The sequence below is a fragment of the Erinaceus europaeus genome, chromosome 3 (genome assembly GCF_950295315.1).
Source record: "Erinaceus europaeus chromosome 3, mEriEur2.1, whole genome shotgun sequence".
Classification (NCBI taxonomy): Eukaryota; Metazoa; Chordata; class Mammalia; order Eulipotyphla; family Erinaceidae; genus Erinaceus; species Erinaceus europaeus.
The window spans coordinates 55,188,581-55,206,505 of record NC_080164.1 but is presented as its reverse complement, the minus strand read 5'-3'; the positions used below and the strand labels follow the sequence as shown (position 1 = coordinate 55,206,505).

The following is a 17,925-nucleotide window of genomic DNA, read 5'->3' as shown; positions in this document are numbered from 1 at the left end:
CCTCCTCTCTCAAAAATAAATAAATAATTCGACTTCCGGAGGCGGAGCTACGAGCAGCAGATCGCTTTCTCTCCTCTCCTCTCCTCTCCTCTCCTCTCCTCTCCTCTCCTCTCCTCTCCTCTCCTCTCCTCTCCTCTCCTCTCCTCTCCTCTCCTCTCCTCTCCTCTCCTCTCCCGGATCAACTAGGAATACCAAAGGAGACCACCCGGACCGAAACAAGACAGGACTAGAATGACCACAGAAACCCAATAAATCACCCGTGAGTACAAACACGAGTGGCTGGTGACAGAGAGGAGAGAGGAGACTAAGGAGAGATTAAGTGACTGCTAACAGTTCGACAGTTTGTCAGTGGAGACACCACCTCCAGTCTGCTCCACCAACAAGGGGACAGCTGAAGGGAGGAAAGGACTCCCCAGAGACTCACCAAGTACAACTCTGAGTCTCCATTGCTACTACCCTCAGAATCTGGAGCAGAAACAGGGAGGGACACCAGGGCACAGAGATCTAACCGGGAAACTCAGGAGAAGACGTATACCTCGGTGGCATAGCTGAAGGGCTGTGAAAGTCTCTTTGCATAACCACTGGATTATCTCTGCCACACCCTGCTTTATCTATTGGTCAGGAGTCAGTGATTAAGCCAAGAAGCCTATTGATAGTTTAAAAGCCCTCAGGCTCCCATAGCCTACAGGGGGAAAAAAAAAAGGCTTTTACACCACTGAACTCCAACTCAAGGATTGAAAAAACTATTAACTTATATAAAATGGTTAAAACAACAAGAAAAAATTATGGAGACTCGAACCAGGACAAGAGTCCAGCTAAAAGTCCTCCAGAGGGTGAAGCACAAAACAACGAGTTCAACATCCAAACATTAGCTAAGGAAATAATAACAGGAGTGAGTAAAGAATTTGAAAAAATTGTAATCAGAAATGCAGGAACAACAAATGAGAATATGGAAGACAATTCTAATTATCTCATGGTTATTAGAGAGCTGAAAGCTGAAATTGCTGAGCTAAGAAGGCAACTAGCTGAACAAGCTAAAACAGTATCAGAGCAGGGCAACAAAATAGATGAACTCCAGAAAGCAGTAGAGGGCAGAGAGAATAGAATCAATGAGGCTAAAGACAGAATTAGCAAGATTGAGGATGAATTAGAGACAACTAAAAAAGAAGTAAGAGATCTCAAAAAGAGATTAAGAGATGCTAAAAACAACAACAGAGTCCTATGGGATGACTTCAAAAGAAACAATATACGCATTATTGGCTTACCAGAGGAAGAAAGAGAAGGGGAGGAAGAAAGCGTTCTCCAGGCCATAATAGCTGAAAATTTCTCTAGTCTAGACAACACCAAAGACAAAGATTCAAGAAGCCCAGAGGGTCCCAAACAGAATTAACCCAGACCTAAAGACACCAAGACATGTCATACTTAGATTGGAAAGGAATAAGGATAAAGAAAGGATCCTCAAGGCTGCAAGAGAAAAACAAAGAGTCACCTACAAAGGAAAACCCATAAGATTAGCAGCAGACTTCTCCATACAAACACTACAGGCCAGAAGAGAATGGCAAGATATCTATCTAGTGCTCAATGAGAAAGGCTTTCAGCCAAGAATACTATATCCTGCTAGATTGTCATTCAGACTAGATGGAAGCATCAAAACCTTCTCAGACAAGCAACAGTTGAAGGAATCAACTATCACCAAGCCTGCCTTGAAAGAAGTTCTGAAAGGTTTCCTATAAACAACCAGACCACCACAAATAGATCAAAACACTCTAAAACTCTTCAAGAATGGCATTAAAATATCTTCAATCTTTGATATCAATAAATGTGAATGGCCTGAATTCACCTATTAAAAGACACAGAGTAGGAAGATGGATCAGAAAACACAACCCAACAATATGTTGTCTACAGGAAACTCACCTAACGCAACAAGACCAACACAGACTTAAAGTGAAAGGATGGAAAACTATCATTCAAGCCAATGGCCCACAAAAAAGGGCAGGAACAGCTATTCTCATATCTGACATGATAGACTTTAAAATACATAAGATTAAAAAAGATAGGAATGGACACTTCTTAATGCTCAGAGGATCAGTCAATCAAGAGGACTTAACAATTATTAATATCTATGCACCCAATGAGAAGCCATCTAAATACATCAAACTTCTACTGAAAGAGCTACAGCAATATATTAACAGTAACACAATCATAGTAGGGAACTTCAACACCCCACTGTCTCAACTTGACAGATCATCCAGGCAGAAAATCAGTAAAGACATAAGGGAGCTAAATGAAGAGATAGATAAACTAGAACTATTGGACATTTTCAGAGTCATTCATCCCAAGAAACTGGAATACACATTTTACTCAAATCCACATGGATCATTCTCAAGGATAGACCATATGTTAGGCCACAAAGACAGCATCAGCCAATTCAAGAACACTGAAATCATCCCAAGCATCTTCTCAGACCACAGTGGAATTAAACTAACACTTAACAATCAACAAAAGATTAGTAACAGTGCCAAAATGTGGAAGCTCAACAGTACACTTCTTAACAACTTCTGGGTCAAAGAGGAAATCAAGGAAGAAATCAAAATGTTTCGAGAGTTCAATGAAAATGAAGACACAAGCTATCAAAATATTTGGGACACAGCTAAAGCAGTCCTAAGAGGGAAGTTCATAGCTATACAAGCACACATTAGGAAACAAGAAAAGGCACAAATAAACAGCCTGATTGCACATCTTAAAGACCTAGAAGAAGAACAACAAAGGAATCCTAAAGCAACCAGAAGGACAGAAATTACTAAAGTTAGGGCAGAAATAAATAACATTGAGAATAGGAAAACCATACAAAAGATCAATGAAAGTAAATGTTGGTTCTTCGAAAGAGTAAACAAAATCGAAAAACCTTTAGCCAGACTCACAAAACAAAAAAGGGAGAAGACCCAAATAAATCGGATAGTAAATGAAAGAGGAGATATCACAACAGACATTGTAGAAATTCAACATATCATGCGAGGCTTCTATGAACAACTATATGCCACCAAGCTAGAGAACCTGGAAAAATGAATGATTTCCTAGATACCTACCAACTTCCAAAACTAAGTAAAGAGGAAGTGGATAACATGAACAGGCCCATCACAGCTAATGAAATTGAAACAGTTATCAAAAATCTTCCCAAAAATAAAAGTCCTGGACCAGATGGTTTTACAAATGAATTCTACAAAACTTTCAAAGAAGAACTAATACCTCTACTTTTAAAAGTCTTCCAGAAGATTGAAGACACTGGAATACTCCCTGCCAGCTTCTATGAAGCCAACATCACCCTGATACCAAAAGCAGACAGGGACACAACCAAAAAAGAAAACTACAGACCAATATCTCTGATGAACATAGATGCGAAAATATTGAACAAAATTCTAGCCAACCGGATACAGCAGTATATCAAAAAAATTGTTCATCATGACCAAGTGGGGTTTATCCCAGGCATGCAAGTTTGGTTTAATATACGTAAATCAATCAATGTGATCCACCACATCAACAAAAGCAAGACCAAAAACCACATGGTCATATCAATCGATGCAGAGAAAGCCTTTGACAAAATACAACATCCCTTTATGATCAAAACACTACAAAAAATAGGAATAGATGGAAAATTCCTGAAGATGGTGGAGTCTATATATAGCAAACCTACAGCCAACATCATACTCAATGGTGAAAAACTGGAAGCATTTCCCCTCAGATCAGGTACTAGACAGGGCTGCCCACTATCACCATTACTATTCAACATAGAGTTGGAAGTTCTTGCCATAGCAATCAGGCAGGAGCAAGGAATTAAAGGCATACAGATTGGAAGAGAAGAAGTCAAACTCTCCTTATTTGCAGATGACATGATAGTATACATGGAAAAACCTAAGGAATCCAGCAAGAAGCTTTTGGAAATCATCAGGCAATACAGTAATGTGTCAGGCTATAAAATTAACATTCAAAAGTCAGTGGCATTCCTCTATGCAAACACTAAGTTAGAAGAAATTGAAATCCAGAAATCAGTTCCTTTTTCTATAGCAACAAAAACTATAAAATATCTAGGAATAAACCTAACCAAAGAAGTGAAAGACTTGTATACTGAAAATTATGAGTCACTACTCAAAGAAATTGAAAAAGACACAAAGAAGTGGAAAGATATTCCATGCTCATGGGTTGGAAGAATTAACATCATCAAAATGAATATATTACCCAGAGCCATCTACAAATTTAATGCTATCCCCATCAAGATCCCAAGCACATTTTTTAGGAGAATAGAACAAATGCTACAAATGTTTATCTGGAACCAGAAAAGACCTAGAATTGCCAAAACAATCTTGAGAAAAAAGAACAGAACCGGAGGCATCACACTGCCAGATCTCAAACTATATTATAGGGCCATTGTCATCAAAACTGCTTGGTACTGGAACATGAACAGACACACTGACCAGTGGAATAGAATTGAGAGCCCAGAAATGAGGCCCCACACCTATGGACATCTAATCTTTGACAAAGGGGCCCAGACTATTATATGGGGGAAGCAGAGTCTCTTCAACAAATGGTGTTGGAAACAATGGGTTGAAACATGCAGAAGAATGAAGCTGAATCACTGTATTTCACCAAATACAAAAGTAAATTCCAAGTGGATCAAGGACTTGGATGTTAGACCAGAAACTATCAGATACTTAGAGGAAAATATTGGAAGAACTTTTTTCTGCATAAATTTTAAAGACATTTTCAATGAAACGAATCCAATTACAAAGAAGACTAAGGCAAGTATAAACCTATGGGACTACATCAAATTAAAAAGCTTCTTCACAGCAAAAGAAACCACTACCCAAATCAAGAGACCCCTCACAGAATGGGAGAAGATCTTTACATGCCATACATCAGATAAGAGTTTAATAACCAACATATATAAAGAGCTTGCCAGACTCAACAACAAGACAACAAATAACCCCATCCAAAAATGGGGGGAGGACTTGGACAGAATATTCACCACAGAAGAGATCCAGAAGGCTGAGAAACACATGAAAAAATGCTCCAAGTCTCTGATTGTCAGAGAAATGCCAATCAAGACAACAATGAGATATCACTTCACTCCTGTGAGAATGTCACACGTCAGAAAAGGTAACAGCAGGAAATGCTGGAGAGGCTGTGGGGTCAAAGGAACCCTCCTGCACTGCTGGTGGGAATGACAATTGGTCCAACCTCTGTGGAGAACAGTCTGGAGAACTCTCAGAAGGCTAGAAATGGACCTACCCTATGACTCTGCAATTCCCCTCCTGGGGATATATCCTAAGGAACCCAACACATCCATCCAAAAAGATCTGTGTACACATATGTTCTTGGCAGCACAATTTGTAATAGCCAAAACCTGGAAGCAACCCAGGTGTCCAACAACAGATGAGTGGCTGAGCAAGTTGTGGTATATATACACAATGGAATACTACTCAGCTGTAAAAAACGGTGACTTCACCGTTTTCAGCCGATCTTGGATGGACCTTGAAAAAATCATGTTGAGTGAAATAAGTCAGAAACAGAAGGATGAATATGGGATGATCTCACTCTCAGGCCGAAATTGAAAAACAAGATTAGAAAAGAAAACACAAGTCGAACCTGAAATGGAATTGGAGTATTACACCAAAGTAAAAGACTCTGGGGTGGGTGGGTGGGTGGGGAGAATACAGGTCCATGAAAAATGATGAATGACATAGTGGGGGTTGTATTGTTAAATGGGAATCTGGGGAATGTTATGCATGTAAAAAAAAAAAAAAAAAGTAGAAACGCAAAGCAGAAATTGACTGAGTTTGGAGTATGGCACCAAAGTAAGAAAGCAGAAGTATACTAGAGTTTGCAGTGAGTACCTCCCTAATACTTCCTCTCCACTTTTCCAAGCTTTGGGTCCATGATTGCTCAACAATTTGTTTGGCTTTGTATGTTAACTCTCTTTTCAGTTACCAGGTTCCAGGTGTCATCAGGATGCCGGCCAGACTTCCCTGGATTGAAGACCCCACCAATGTGTCCTGGAGCTCAGCTTCCCCAGAGACCCATCCTACTAGGGAAAGAGAGAGGCACACTGGAAGTATGGACCGACCAGTCAACGCGCATGTTCAGCGAGGAAGCAATTACAGAAGCCAGACCTTCTACCTTCTGCAACCCTCAATGACCCTGGGTCCATGCTCCCAGAGGGACAGAGAATGGGAAAGCTATCGGGGGAGGGGGTGGGATATGGAGATTGGGCGGTGGGAATTGTGTGGAGTTGTACCCCTCCTACCCTATGGTTTTGTTAATTAATCCTTTCTTAAATAAAAAAAAAAAATTAAAAGAAAAAAAAATAGATAAATAAATAAATAGAAAAGGATGGCATTAAAAATCAAATCGTGGGGGGATCTCTTCGATAAATAGTGCTGGAAAAACTGGGTTGAAACATGCAGAAGAATGAAACTTATCTCACCAATGACAAAAAAAAAAAAATCAACTCCAAATGGATGTTAGACCAGAAACTATTAAATAATTAAGAGAAAAATATTGGTGGAACACTTTCCCACCTAAACATCAAGGGCATCTATGATGATACAAAACCAGTAGCAAATAAGACTAAAACAAAAATAAATCAATAGGACTACATCAAGTTCAAATGCTTCTACACAGCAAAAGAAACCATCACCCAGGGAGTCGGGCAGTAGCACAGCAGGTTGAGCACAGGTGGCGCAAAGCACAAGGACCAGCGAAAGGATCCCAGTTCGAGCCCCTGGCTCCCCACCTGCAGGGAAGTCGCTTCACAGGTGGTGAAGCAGGTCTGCAGGTATCAATCTTTCTCTCCCCGTCTTCCTCTCCTCTCTCAATTTCTCTCTGCCCTATCTAACAACGACAACAATAACTACAACAACAATGAAAAAAAGAAGGGCAACAAAAGGGAAAATAAATTTTAAAAAATTAAAAAAAAAAAAAGAAAGAAACCATCACCCAAATGAAGAGACCCCTCACAAAATGGGAGATCTTCACATGCCATGTATGAGACAAGAGGCTAGTAATCAAAATATTTAAAGAGCTCAAAAAACTTAACAATAAAGCAAATGACCCCATCCAAAAATGGGCAGAGGATATGAACAGAAAGTTCACTACAGAAGAGATACAAAAGGCCAACAAACAATGAAAAACTGCTCCATGTCACTGATCGCTAGAGAAATGCAAATAAAGACAACAATGAGATAGCACCTCACCCCTGTGAGGATGTCATACATCAAAAATATGACAACAGCAACAAATGCTAGAGAGGTTGTGGAGACAAAGGAACCTTCTTGCACTGCTGCTGGGAATGTAAATTGGTCCAACCCCTGTGGAGAGCAGTCTAGATAAGCCTCACAAGGCTAGAAATAGACCTCTCATTTGACCCAGTAATTCCTTTCCTAGAGATATATACTAAAGATTCTAACACCCAACCAAAAAAATATGTGTACACCAATGTTCATAGCAGCACAATTCATAATAGCCAAAACCTGGAAGCACCCCAGGTGCCCAACAACAGATGAGTGGCTGAGAAAGTGCTGGAATATATACACAATGGAATACTTAATAAATTCTTTTTTGTTTTGGCTCCAGGGGCTCGAAGCTCCATTCAGTGCCATCGCACCCTCCCATGTGGTGCTGAGGCTCAACCATGGGTAGCATATATAGCAAGGCACATGCTTCACCAGGTGAGATTCTCTCTCTAGCCTTTCTAGATTTCATAGATGAACATACACAGGGAAATTACTCTGTCCAGCATCATAAAACAGCCACTGCTAAATAACACAAACATTTCACAGATAATCCAAAAGGTTTATAAGTAAGGCTTATCTTTAATATTCTAATATGAGATGTACATAAAACATCCATTTCAGGAGCCAGGTGATGACACACCTGGTTGAGCACACGTTACAATGTGCAAGGACCCAGATTCCAGTCACCAGTCCCTACCTGCAGGGGGCAGGGGGAGCTTTGCAAGTGGTGAAGAAAGGTCCACTCTGTCTCTCCCCCTCCCCTTTCCTCTCGATTTCTCAATTATCCAATAAATTAATAAAAACAATTAAAAATAAATAACTGCTTTTAAAAAATTCATGTGCAAATAAAGACAATAATGAGATACCACTTCACTCCTGTGAGAATGTCATACATCAGAAAAGGTAACAGCAGCAAATGCTGGAGAGGGTGTGGGGTCAAAGGAACCCTCCTACACTGCTGGTGGGAATGTCAATTGGTCCAACCTCTGTGGAGAACAGTCTGGAGAACTCTCTCAAGGCTAGAAATGAACCTACCCTATGATCCTGCAATTCCTCTCCTGGGGATATATCCTAAGGAACCCAACACACCCATCCAAAAAGATCTGTGTACACATATGTTCTTGGCAGCACAATTTGTAATAGCCAGAACCTGGAAGTAACCCAGGTATCCAACAACAGATGAGTGGCTGAGCAGGTTGTGGTATATATATATATATATATATATACACACACACACACACACACACACACACACACACACACACACACACAATGGAATACTACTCAGCTATAAAAAATGGTGACTTCACCGTTTTCAGCTGATCTTGGATGGACCTTGAAAAATTCATGTTTGCTCAACAATTTGTTTGGCTTCGTATGTTAACTCTCTTTTCAGTCACCAGGTTCCAGATGCCATCAGGATGCTGGCCAGGCTTCCCTGGATTGAAGACCCCACCAGTGTGTCCTGGAGCTCAGCTTCCCCAGAGACACACCCTACTAGGGAAAGAGAGAGGCAGACTGGGAGTATGGACCAACCAGTCAACGCCCATGTTCAGCGGGGAAGCAATTACAGAAGCCAGACCTTCTACCTTCTGCAACCCACAATGACCCTGGGTCCATGCTCCCAGAGGGATGGAAAATGGGAAAGCTATCGGGAGGGGGTGGGATATGGAGATTGGGTGGTGGGAATTGTGTGGAGTTGTACCCCTCCTACCCTATGGTTTTGTTAATTAATCCTTTCTTAAATTAAAAAAAAAAAAAAGAAAAAAGAAAGAAAAATTCATGTTAAGTGAAATAAGTCAGAAACAGAAGGATGAATATGGGATGATCTCACTCTCAGGCAGAAGTTGAAAAAACAAGATCAGAAAAGAAAACACAAGTAGAACCTGAAATGGAATTGGCGTATCGCACCAAACAAAAAGACTCTGGGGTGGGTGGGTGGGGAGAATACAGGTCCATGAAGGATGATAAATGACATAGTGGGGGTTGTATTGTTAAATGGGAAACTGGGGAATGTTATGCATGTACAAACTATTGTATTTACTGTTGAATGTAAAACATTAATTCCCTAATAAAGAAATAAATTTTTAAAAAAAAGATAGAAAACACAAGTAGAACCTGAACTGGAATTGACATATTGCACTAGAGTAAAAGACTCTGAAGTGAGTGGGTAGGGAGAATACAGATCCAAGAAGGATGACAGAGGACCTAGTGGGGGTTGTATTGTTATATGGAAAACTGGGAAATGTTATGCATGTACAAACTATTATATTTACTGTTGAATGTAAAACATTAATTCCCCAATAAAGAAATTTAAAAAAAAGTCATGGGCAGAGGGTAGATAGCATAGTGGTTATGCAAACAGACTCTCATGCCTGAGGTTCCAAAGTCTCAGGTTCAAACCCATGCACCACCATCAGGCAGAGCTCAGGAGTTCACTGGTTAAAAAATAAAAAATCGATTTCATGGCCACACTTTAATGTTTCCATAAAAAATTGGATATCTGTTTTATGTGCAGTGTCCATTAACCTAACTTTTCAGCCACATGAGGGCACTGTACCAATATAACAATTATCTGAAGGCTGGCAAAACAGTTCACTTGAATAAATATGCTTTGACATATGTAGTTCTCGGGTCTGAACATGGCCTCCATCACACTGAAGGAAGCTTTAGTGGTATAGTTTCTTTTCTTCTTTCTCCGCCGTCTCACTCTTTCTTAGAAGGTCAGTGTGGAGCATAAAATCCAGAAATAGCACCCACCTTTTGTTTTTCCAACTTAGAAAGCTTATCTGGGAGCACAATTATTCTATCAAGTGTATAAACCAGGTTTGAGCTCAGCCCCCACTGCAATGAGGGAAGTTTAAATGCCATGGTCTGTCTGTCTATATCTCTCTGTATCTGAAGAGTCAGCCTGAATAACCTTATCTATGGTAAAGACAAAAAAAAAAAAAATCTGGCTGGCACAATGATGGAGCTCAGTAGTGAAAGTCATGTATCATATGTATGAGCTGCTGGGTTTGAACTCTAGCACACACAGAAAAGGAGGAAGGGGTCCAGTCTATAATGAGATGTGCTATAAGTATTAAATAAAGAATAGCTGAAGAGTTAATAACAAAAAGGTATTTTTATACTGATTAACTGTGGAGATATATTAGCTATAATGGCTTTTTGTGTTCTTGTTTAACAAAAGACAGAGTGTAAGAGGAGAGACATGGGGGATGTTTTGACCAAAGCATTGTTCCATACATAGTGCTCCCATGTGGTGGCCAAGGCATGAAAGCACGTGGTATAAAATTTAACTTCTACTGGGTGAGCTGGTCCAAATATAATAGCTGTAAGTAAAATACACAATTAGGGGTCAGGTAGTGGTGGTGCACATGAGAGGGCATTCATTACCATGCAGACGACCTAGGTTCAAGTCCCCACTCCCCACCTGTAGGGAAAACCTTTATGAGTGGTTAAGCAGTATTTGTCTCTCTCCCTTTCTCTCCCCCACTAATTCTACGTCTCTACTGAAAAAGATTTGTTGTGCAGACATGAAGCCTCAGCAATAACCCTGGAGGAAAAGAAAAGTAATTAATATTAATTTTACATGTTTCATATTGCTTTTAAAAATATAACTCATAGAAAATAAAGATATATTGATATATTTTTGTAATTTACTTTATAGTCATGATGAACAAAATCAATCTATAATAAAAAAAAAAGGTATAGTTACCTCCTTAAAAAATACATTATTAAATAGACTTACCCATCATGGTGGTGGTGGTGGTGGTGGTGGTGGTGGTGGTGGTGGTGGTGGTGGTGGTGGTGGTGATGCTGTGGACCAATGAACTGTCTACAATTAAATAATTCATTCCCAATAGTTTCCCCAAGGAAATCCCCAGTACGTGTAATACAAGATTCCTGAGATGCTTGTGATATATGAGCAGCATTCATTTCCCCTGAAATATCATGTTCTGGGTCTTCAGAGTGTGAACAGTTATCTAACATTCGTATTCGATTATCTACCGATGGCATTGACTCAGTGTTAAAAACCAGGTCCTTTCCTGTTCCATTGTTTGTCCCACTTCTTTCTGATGAACCTTGTGAGTCCCCCAAGCAAATGCCAGCTTGGCTTTCTAACTTTCTGTTCCGCAGATCTGTTCCACAACTGCTTTTAGGAGGATTGTGACTGTGATCATCATCTTCATCTTCTTCTTTAAGGGCTTCAATATCTGCAATGTCTTCTGATTGTACTTCACTGCCAGGACTCCCAGCTGACTGGCTGGCATGGCTAGAATTCACCTCATTGCTAGATCCATCACTATGTCCACTACTGCTACCAGGACCACTACTTCCATCTTCACCACTATTGGCAGTTTCATCAGAACTTCCCTGCATAGATTCCTGTTTTTAGAAACAATGCATTTAAAATACTTGAACTAGTAAGAACAAACACCATAGTTATACTTTTTAAAATAGGTACAACAATGTCTGACATCAACAAAACAGAATTAAGAACTAAAAAGGAAGTATTAAATATGAACCTTGTTTATATTCACATGGCAGGTTCCCCAAATTCTAAAAGTTAATTTTTAAAAAAGATTCATTCTTTAAATATTTTTTCTTTTTCTAATTTTTTAATTTTAATTGTCTATTTATTCATATATTTATTGGTTAGAGATAGTCAGAAATCGAGAGTGTAGGGGGAGATAGAGGGGAAGAGACACCTGCGGCCCTACTTCACCACTTGCAAAGTTGTCCCTCCTGCAGGTGGAGACTAAGGGCTTGAAACAAGGTCCCTGCACATTGTAATATGTGCACTCAACCAGATTCACCACCACACAGCCCCCCTATTCTTCAATATCGTATAGTGACTTTTTAAAAGTTTTTTGTCTATTTGTTCATTCATTCATGAAAAAGATGGGGGGGGGGAAGAGAGAGAATCAGACATCACTGTAACATGTGCTGCCAGGGATTGAACTCAGGACCTCAAACTCAAGAGTCTGTCCGTCCACTGCTTTATCCACTGCGTCGCCTCCTGGATCACCTTACAGTGACGTTCTACATTAAAAAGTACTCGCTCGCACTCTTTCTCTCTTCTGTCACTTTTTTCTTTACCAGAGAACAGCTCAGCTCCGGTTTATAGTGATATTCAGAACCTCATGCTTGCAAGTGTTCTGCTCTTCCACTACACATCACTTCCAAGACCACCAAATTTGCTTTTATTCTATATACTTTTTTTTGTTGCTACCACTGTTTTCACTGGAGGTTTGCACCTGCAAGATTGTGCTGTTCCCTGTGGACTTTTTTTTAACGTAGAGGATGAAAGACAAAATAAGATATCATAGTACTGCTCTACTGCTTATGAAGCTTCCAGGAACTGACTTAGGCGTTCATACCTAGGGCCTTGTGTCTGAAAAATTTTGCACACTACCAGGTGAGTATTTCCCAGCACCCAACAAATACTGTTTTAAAGGAAAAGGGAAAAAAAGAAAAGAAAAGTTCTGTTTTCATACCTCTGTGTCTGAAAGTCGCTGTTGCACATGTTTGGTTCTATTAATTAGCTGCTCATCCATTTCAATGTCACTGCCTCCACTCTGATGAGTATCACTGTTATCACTGCTTTGAGGACTAGCTGCAGGTGACCCTATTAAATAGATTTTTGTTTTTCACTTCTAAACCAGAATGACATAATCCTGAATTATTTAATTTACAAAGTTTTACGGTATCAAAAATATGATCTAGAAACATGTTGACAACTGCCCAATTGCTTTTTTAGTTTTATTTATTATTGGACAGAGACAAAAATTGAGAAAGAATGGAGAGATAAGGAGAGAGACATGTACAACCCAGCTTCAACACTCATGAAGCTTCCTCATAGCAGGTGGGAACCAGGGGCTTGAACCTGCATCCATGCTCAACGTGGTGTGTGCCACTTAACCAGGTGTGCCGCCAACTGGCGTGTGTGTGTGTGTGTATGTGTGTGTGTTTTCAATTAAAATACTAGATAACAGTATTTAAAACAAGGGTAAATGAATAGATAAAATTGTACAGCCCCTGCCCAAAATCAATTTTATGACTAATAAAAACATGAAGAATCAATTCACTCTATAAGATCAACAAAACTAAAAGTCACATATATTTCTGAAACTCAACTTACAAGGTGATGGAGCGGCTCTTCTAAGCTCTTCTTCCTCTGAAAATAAAGGGAAAAAACATTACAGAAATGGTTTAAATGACTGAGCTTCTTTGGGGTGTCTTTTTTAAATTTATTATCTTTATTTTTTTATAATATTTATTTATTTACTTATTCTCTTTTGTTGCCCTTGTTGTTGTTATTTATTTATTTATCTATTTATTCCCTTTTGTTGCCCTTGTTTTATTGTTATAGTTATTGGTGTTATTGATGTTGAATAGGACAGAGAGAAATGGAGAGAGGAGGGGAAGACAGAAAGGGGGAGAGAAAGACACCTGCAGACCTGCTTCACCACCTGTGAAGCGACTCCCCTGCAGGTGGGGAGCCAGGGGCTCGAACCAGGATCCGAACACCGGTTCTTGCGCTTTGTGCCACCACTGCTTAGCCCACTGCACTACTTCCTGACTTCCTTTATCTTTATTTTATTTAATAGACAGCCAGAAATCTAGAGGGATGGGGGGGAGGAGAGAGGAGGGAGGGAGGGAGGGGGGGGGGAGAGAGAGAGAGAGAGAGGGAGGGAGAGGGAGAGGGAGAGGGAGAGGAGAGGGAGAGAGATATGCAGCATTGCTTCACCACTTGCAAAGCTTTCTTCCTGCAGGTGGGGGCCAGGGGCTCAAACCTGGGTTCTTGCGCATAGTAACGTGCACTTGACCAGGGGCGCCACCACCCAGCCCCTGGGATGGTTTCTGAGGTATAATTATTATATATAATCAACGAAATATTGGTAGGAAAATCTGCAATAATATAAGTCTAACAACTTGCAGTAGTAAGTGTCAGTGCCTGCAGAGAAAAATCTAAGAACAGAAGTAATATATAACACCATAAAACACAAATAAAATAATAAAGCTTTAGAAAATCCTGAAAAGCTATATATATTAAAGCATCTAAAGTTATAGAAAACAGGGTGCACCTGGCTAAGCACACACATTACAGTGCACAAGGACCCAGGTTCAAGCCCCTGGTACCCACCTGCAGGGGGGAAGCTTCATGAGTGGTGAAGCAGAGCTGCAAGTGTCTCTGTCTCTCTACCTCTCTATCTTCCCCTCCCCTAAATTTCTCTCTATCCAATAATAAATATTAAAAAAGCTTTAAATTAAAAAAATTAAGTCATAAAAATTTTGAAGTAGAAAACAGAGAACTTGGGAGTTGGATGGTAGCGCAGTGGGTTACGCACAGGTGGCACAAAGTGCAAGGACCAGCATAAGGATCCTGGTTCGAGCCCCTTGCTCCCCACCTGCAGGGGAGTCACTTCACAAGTGGTGAAGCAGGTCTGCACATGTCTTTCTCTCCCCGTCTTCCCCTCCTCTTTCCATTTCTCTCTGTCCTATCCAACAACAACAACAACTATAACAATAAAACAAGGGCATCAACAACAAAAAACAGAACTTTACCAAATTCTATTCACAAAATTATCTTTTTTTCCCCTATTTTATTTTGATAGGTCAGATAAATTGAAAGGCTAGGGGGAGATATTGAGGAATAGGAAAGACCTGGGGGCCTGCTTCACTACTCATGAAGTTTTCTCCCTGCAGTTGGGGAGCTCGGGCTTGAAATTGGGAATTCTTATGCACTGCAATGTGTGCAATCAGCTAGATGCACCCGTCTGGGCCCCTCAAAATAATAACAATTATTATTTTATTTATTTTTGCCACCAGGGTTATTATTGTTGTGGCTTGGTGCTGGCACTACAAACCTACCATTCCCCGTGGCCTTTTTTTCTTTTTCTTTTCTTTCTAGTTTTTGGTGTGTATGTTTTTGTTTTGTTTTGTTTTGTTTTTTAATAAGACAGAAATCAGGAGAGGACGAGGAGATAGAAAGGGAGATAAAGGTAAGACACCTGTGAACAACCCCCGCTGCCCTGCAGGTGAGGATCAAGGGCTCCGACATAGGTGTTTGAGTGTGGTAGTATGTGCACTTAACCAGGTATGCCAACATCCATGTCCACCCCCCCAAACACACAAAATTATTTAAGAAAGTATGGTATCTATTTTCTTTCTTTTTTTTTGGGGGGGGTATCTATTTTCTAAATAAAGTTCTAAAACTATATCAAACAGCATTTTGCCCATTAGGAAAGAATACAAGAAAGAAATTTAATAACTATAGAAACTTTATTAATATTCTTTAAGAATAAACCCAAAACACAAATGAACAATTTTGTAAATACTACAGCATCTACCCAAACATATTTCAAAATAAGTTTAACTGAAATTACATAGCAAAAACTACACTGTTCCTCAATCAAACACTGTACTTCAAAATCCATTACACATTACTAACCTTTCTTATTTCCGATGGGAAGATTAGTATTTAGTAATGATGCAAAAGAACTCTGCTTAGATAGCTGAGCTTTAGCTGCTAATGCATTATTCCATAATGCTTTAATTAACATTGATGCCAAGTACAATGTCTTAAATAAAAGAAAAAATATAAAATTAGTGGTTTAGGCAGCATTACAATTAATTTAATATCCTTTAAAATGGCAACGGTACTCACCTACAGTTAAATTATCTGAACTGCAAATAATTTTTTTTTTAATTTTATTTCAACCAGAGCACTCTTCAGATCTGGCTTATAGTGGTATGGAGGATTGAACCTAGGACTTCCAGAACCTCGGGCATGAGTCTTTTTGCATAACCATTATGGTATCTACCCCCACTCCATATAAAAATTCTCTTATTAAAAAAAATGCTACCATTATGTTTTCAATGACTTACCTGTTCAGTATGAACACTTGGCTCAAGAGCTGAGACTAGATTAAGGAGATGTCGAAGTGGCACTGGATCCAAATTCTTTATTAGTGAAGGAAATAAGTCATGTATATACCGACTACAGTGTTTCAACTAGAAAGTAAAGTTGGAGACAACAGTCAAAATTACCCTATTTATAATTTATAATTATTTATAAAATTTATAAAGTATTAAAGTCAAGAAAATCAATACACCAATATTTTGAAATATTATCCAACACCATCTCAAAATAAAAACTAAAATTAGGAGGTTTTGCAGTGGCACACCTGGTTAAGCCCACATACTACTACCATGTGCAAGGACCTAGGCCCTTGCTTCCAAGCTGCAAGAGTCGTCGCATCATGAGTGGAGATACAGGTCAGCAGGTGTCTATCTTTCCCTCTCTCTATCTCCCCACACCTCTCTCAAGTTCTCTCTATTCTAATAAAAATTTGAAAGGAAAAGAAAAAGACGGCACCCACAAGCGGAGAATTCTTAGTACAAGCACCAAGACCAAGCAGTAACAACCCTGACAGCAAAAGAAAAAAAAGAAAAGAAACAAGACCAAAGGGAATTTCTCAATAAACAATGGAGTCCTTATGAAAACCTTAGCTCCAACATCATACTCAATGGTGAATAACTGCAAAATCTTTCCATTAAGATCAAGAACAAGAAAAGTCCATCTTCTCTATTCAAAATTACTTCTATTCAATACTGTATTGAATAATGTTAACTGTGTGCTATGTTAAAATGATATTTATAAACATACAATAGTAAATATCCCTGGGTTCAAATCCAAGAACAACATGAATAATGGGGGGGGGATAGTATGTGATGTTGTGGTTTCTTTTTTTTTAATATTTATTTATTTATTCCTTTTTATCGCCCTTGTTTTATTGTTGTAGTTATTATTGTTGTCGTCACTGTTGCATAGGACAGAGAAATGGAGAGAGGAGGCGAAGACAGAGATGGGGAGAAAAAGACAGACACCTGCAGATCAGCTTCACCGCCTATGAAGCCACTCCCCTGCAGGTGGGGAGCCGGGGCTCGAACTGGGATCCTTAATCTGGTCCTTCCGCTTTGTGCCACATGCGCTTAACCCGCTGCGCTACTGCCCGACTCCCTGTACCATCTAAATTTTAAAGGCATCTTTAATGAAATGAATCCAATTACAAAAAAAAAAAAAAGTTGAACAATAAACACAAAGTAGAACTCGGACTGGGTCTGGCGTATTGCACCAAAGTAAAGGACTCTAGGGTAGAGGAGGAGGATTCAGGTCCTGGAACATAATGGCAGAAGAGGGCCTAGAGAGGGGTCAAACTGTTATATGGAAAACTGAGAAATGTGAACAGGGGTAGATGGCATAATAGTTATGCAAAGAAACTCTTACTCCTGAGGCTCCAAAGTCTCAGGTTCATGGTGAATTCACTTTCTTTACCCCATATTGGATGGAACTTGAGGATACCATGTTAAGTGAGTAAGTCAGAAACAAAAGGATGAATATGGGATGATACCACTCACAGACAGAAGTTGAAAAACAAGATCAGGGGTTGTCAGGCAGTAGCGCAGCAAGTTAAACGCACTAGGCGTAAAGCGCAAGGACTAGTGTGAGGATTCCGGTTCGAGTCCGCGGCTCCCCACCTGCAGTGGAGTAGCTTCACAAGCGGTGAAGCAGGTGTGCAGGTGTCTGTCTTTCTCTCTCCCATCTTCCCCTCCTCTTTCCATTTCTCTG

At 39.7% G+C, this 17,925-nt stretch overlaps 1 protein-coding gene across 3 annotated transcripts in view; it reads right to left on the bottom strand.

Annotated features, from left to right (window-relative positions):
• Positions 1-17,925, bottom strand: part of USP34 (ubiquitin specific peptidase 34) — a 254,078-nt gene that overhangs the window by 152,413 nt on the left and 83,740 nt on the right. For all 3 annotated transcript variants that reach the window (XR_009548945.1, XM_060187219.1, XM_060187220.1), the window contains exons 11-15: positions 16,182-16,307; positions 15,745-15,874; positions 13,432-13,467; positions 12,788-12,918; positions 11,038-11,675 (exon numbers count right to left, since the gene is read on the bottom strand). Coding sequence is in view for 2 of the 3 variants with exons in the window: in XM_060187219.1 (XP_060043202.1) it covers positions 11,038-11,675; positions 12,788-12,918; positions 13,432-13,467; positions 15,745-15,874; positions 16,182-16,307 (1,061 nt within the window). In the remaining variant the exon portion in view is untranslated. The remainder of the gene's footprint in view (positions 1-11,037; positions 11,676-12,787; positions 12,919-13,431; positions 13,468-15,744; positions 15,875-16,181; positions 16,308-17,925) is intronic.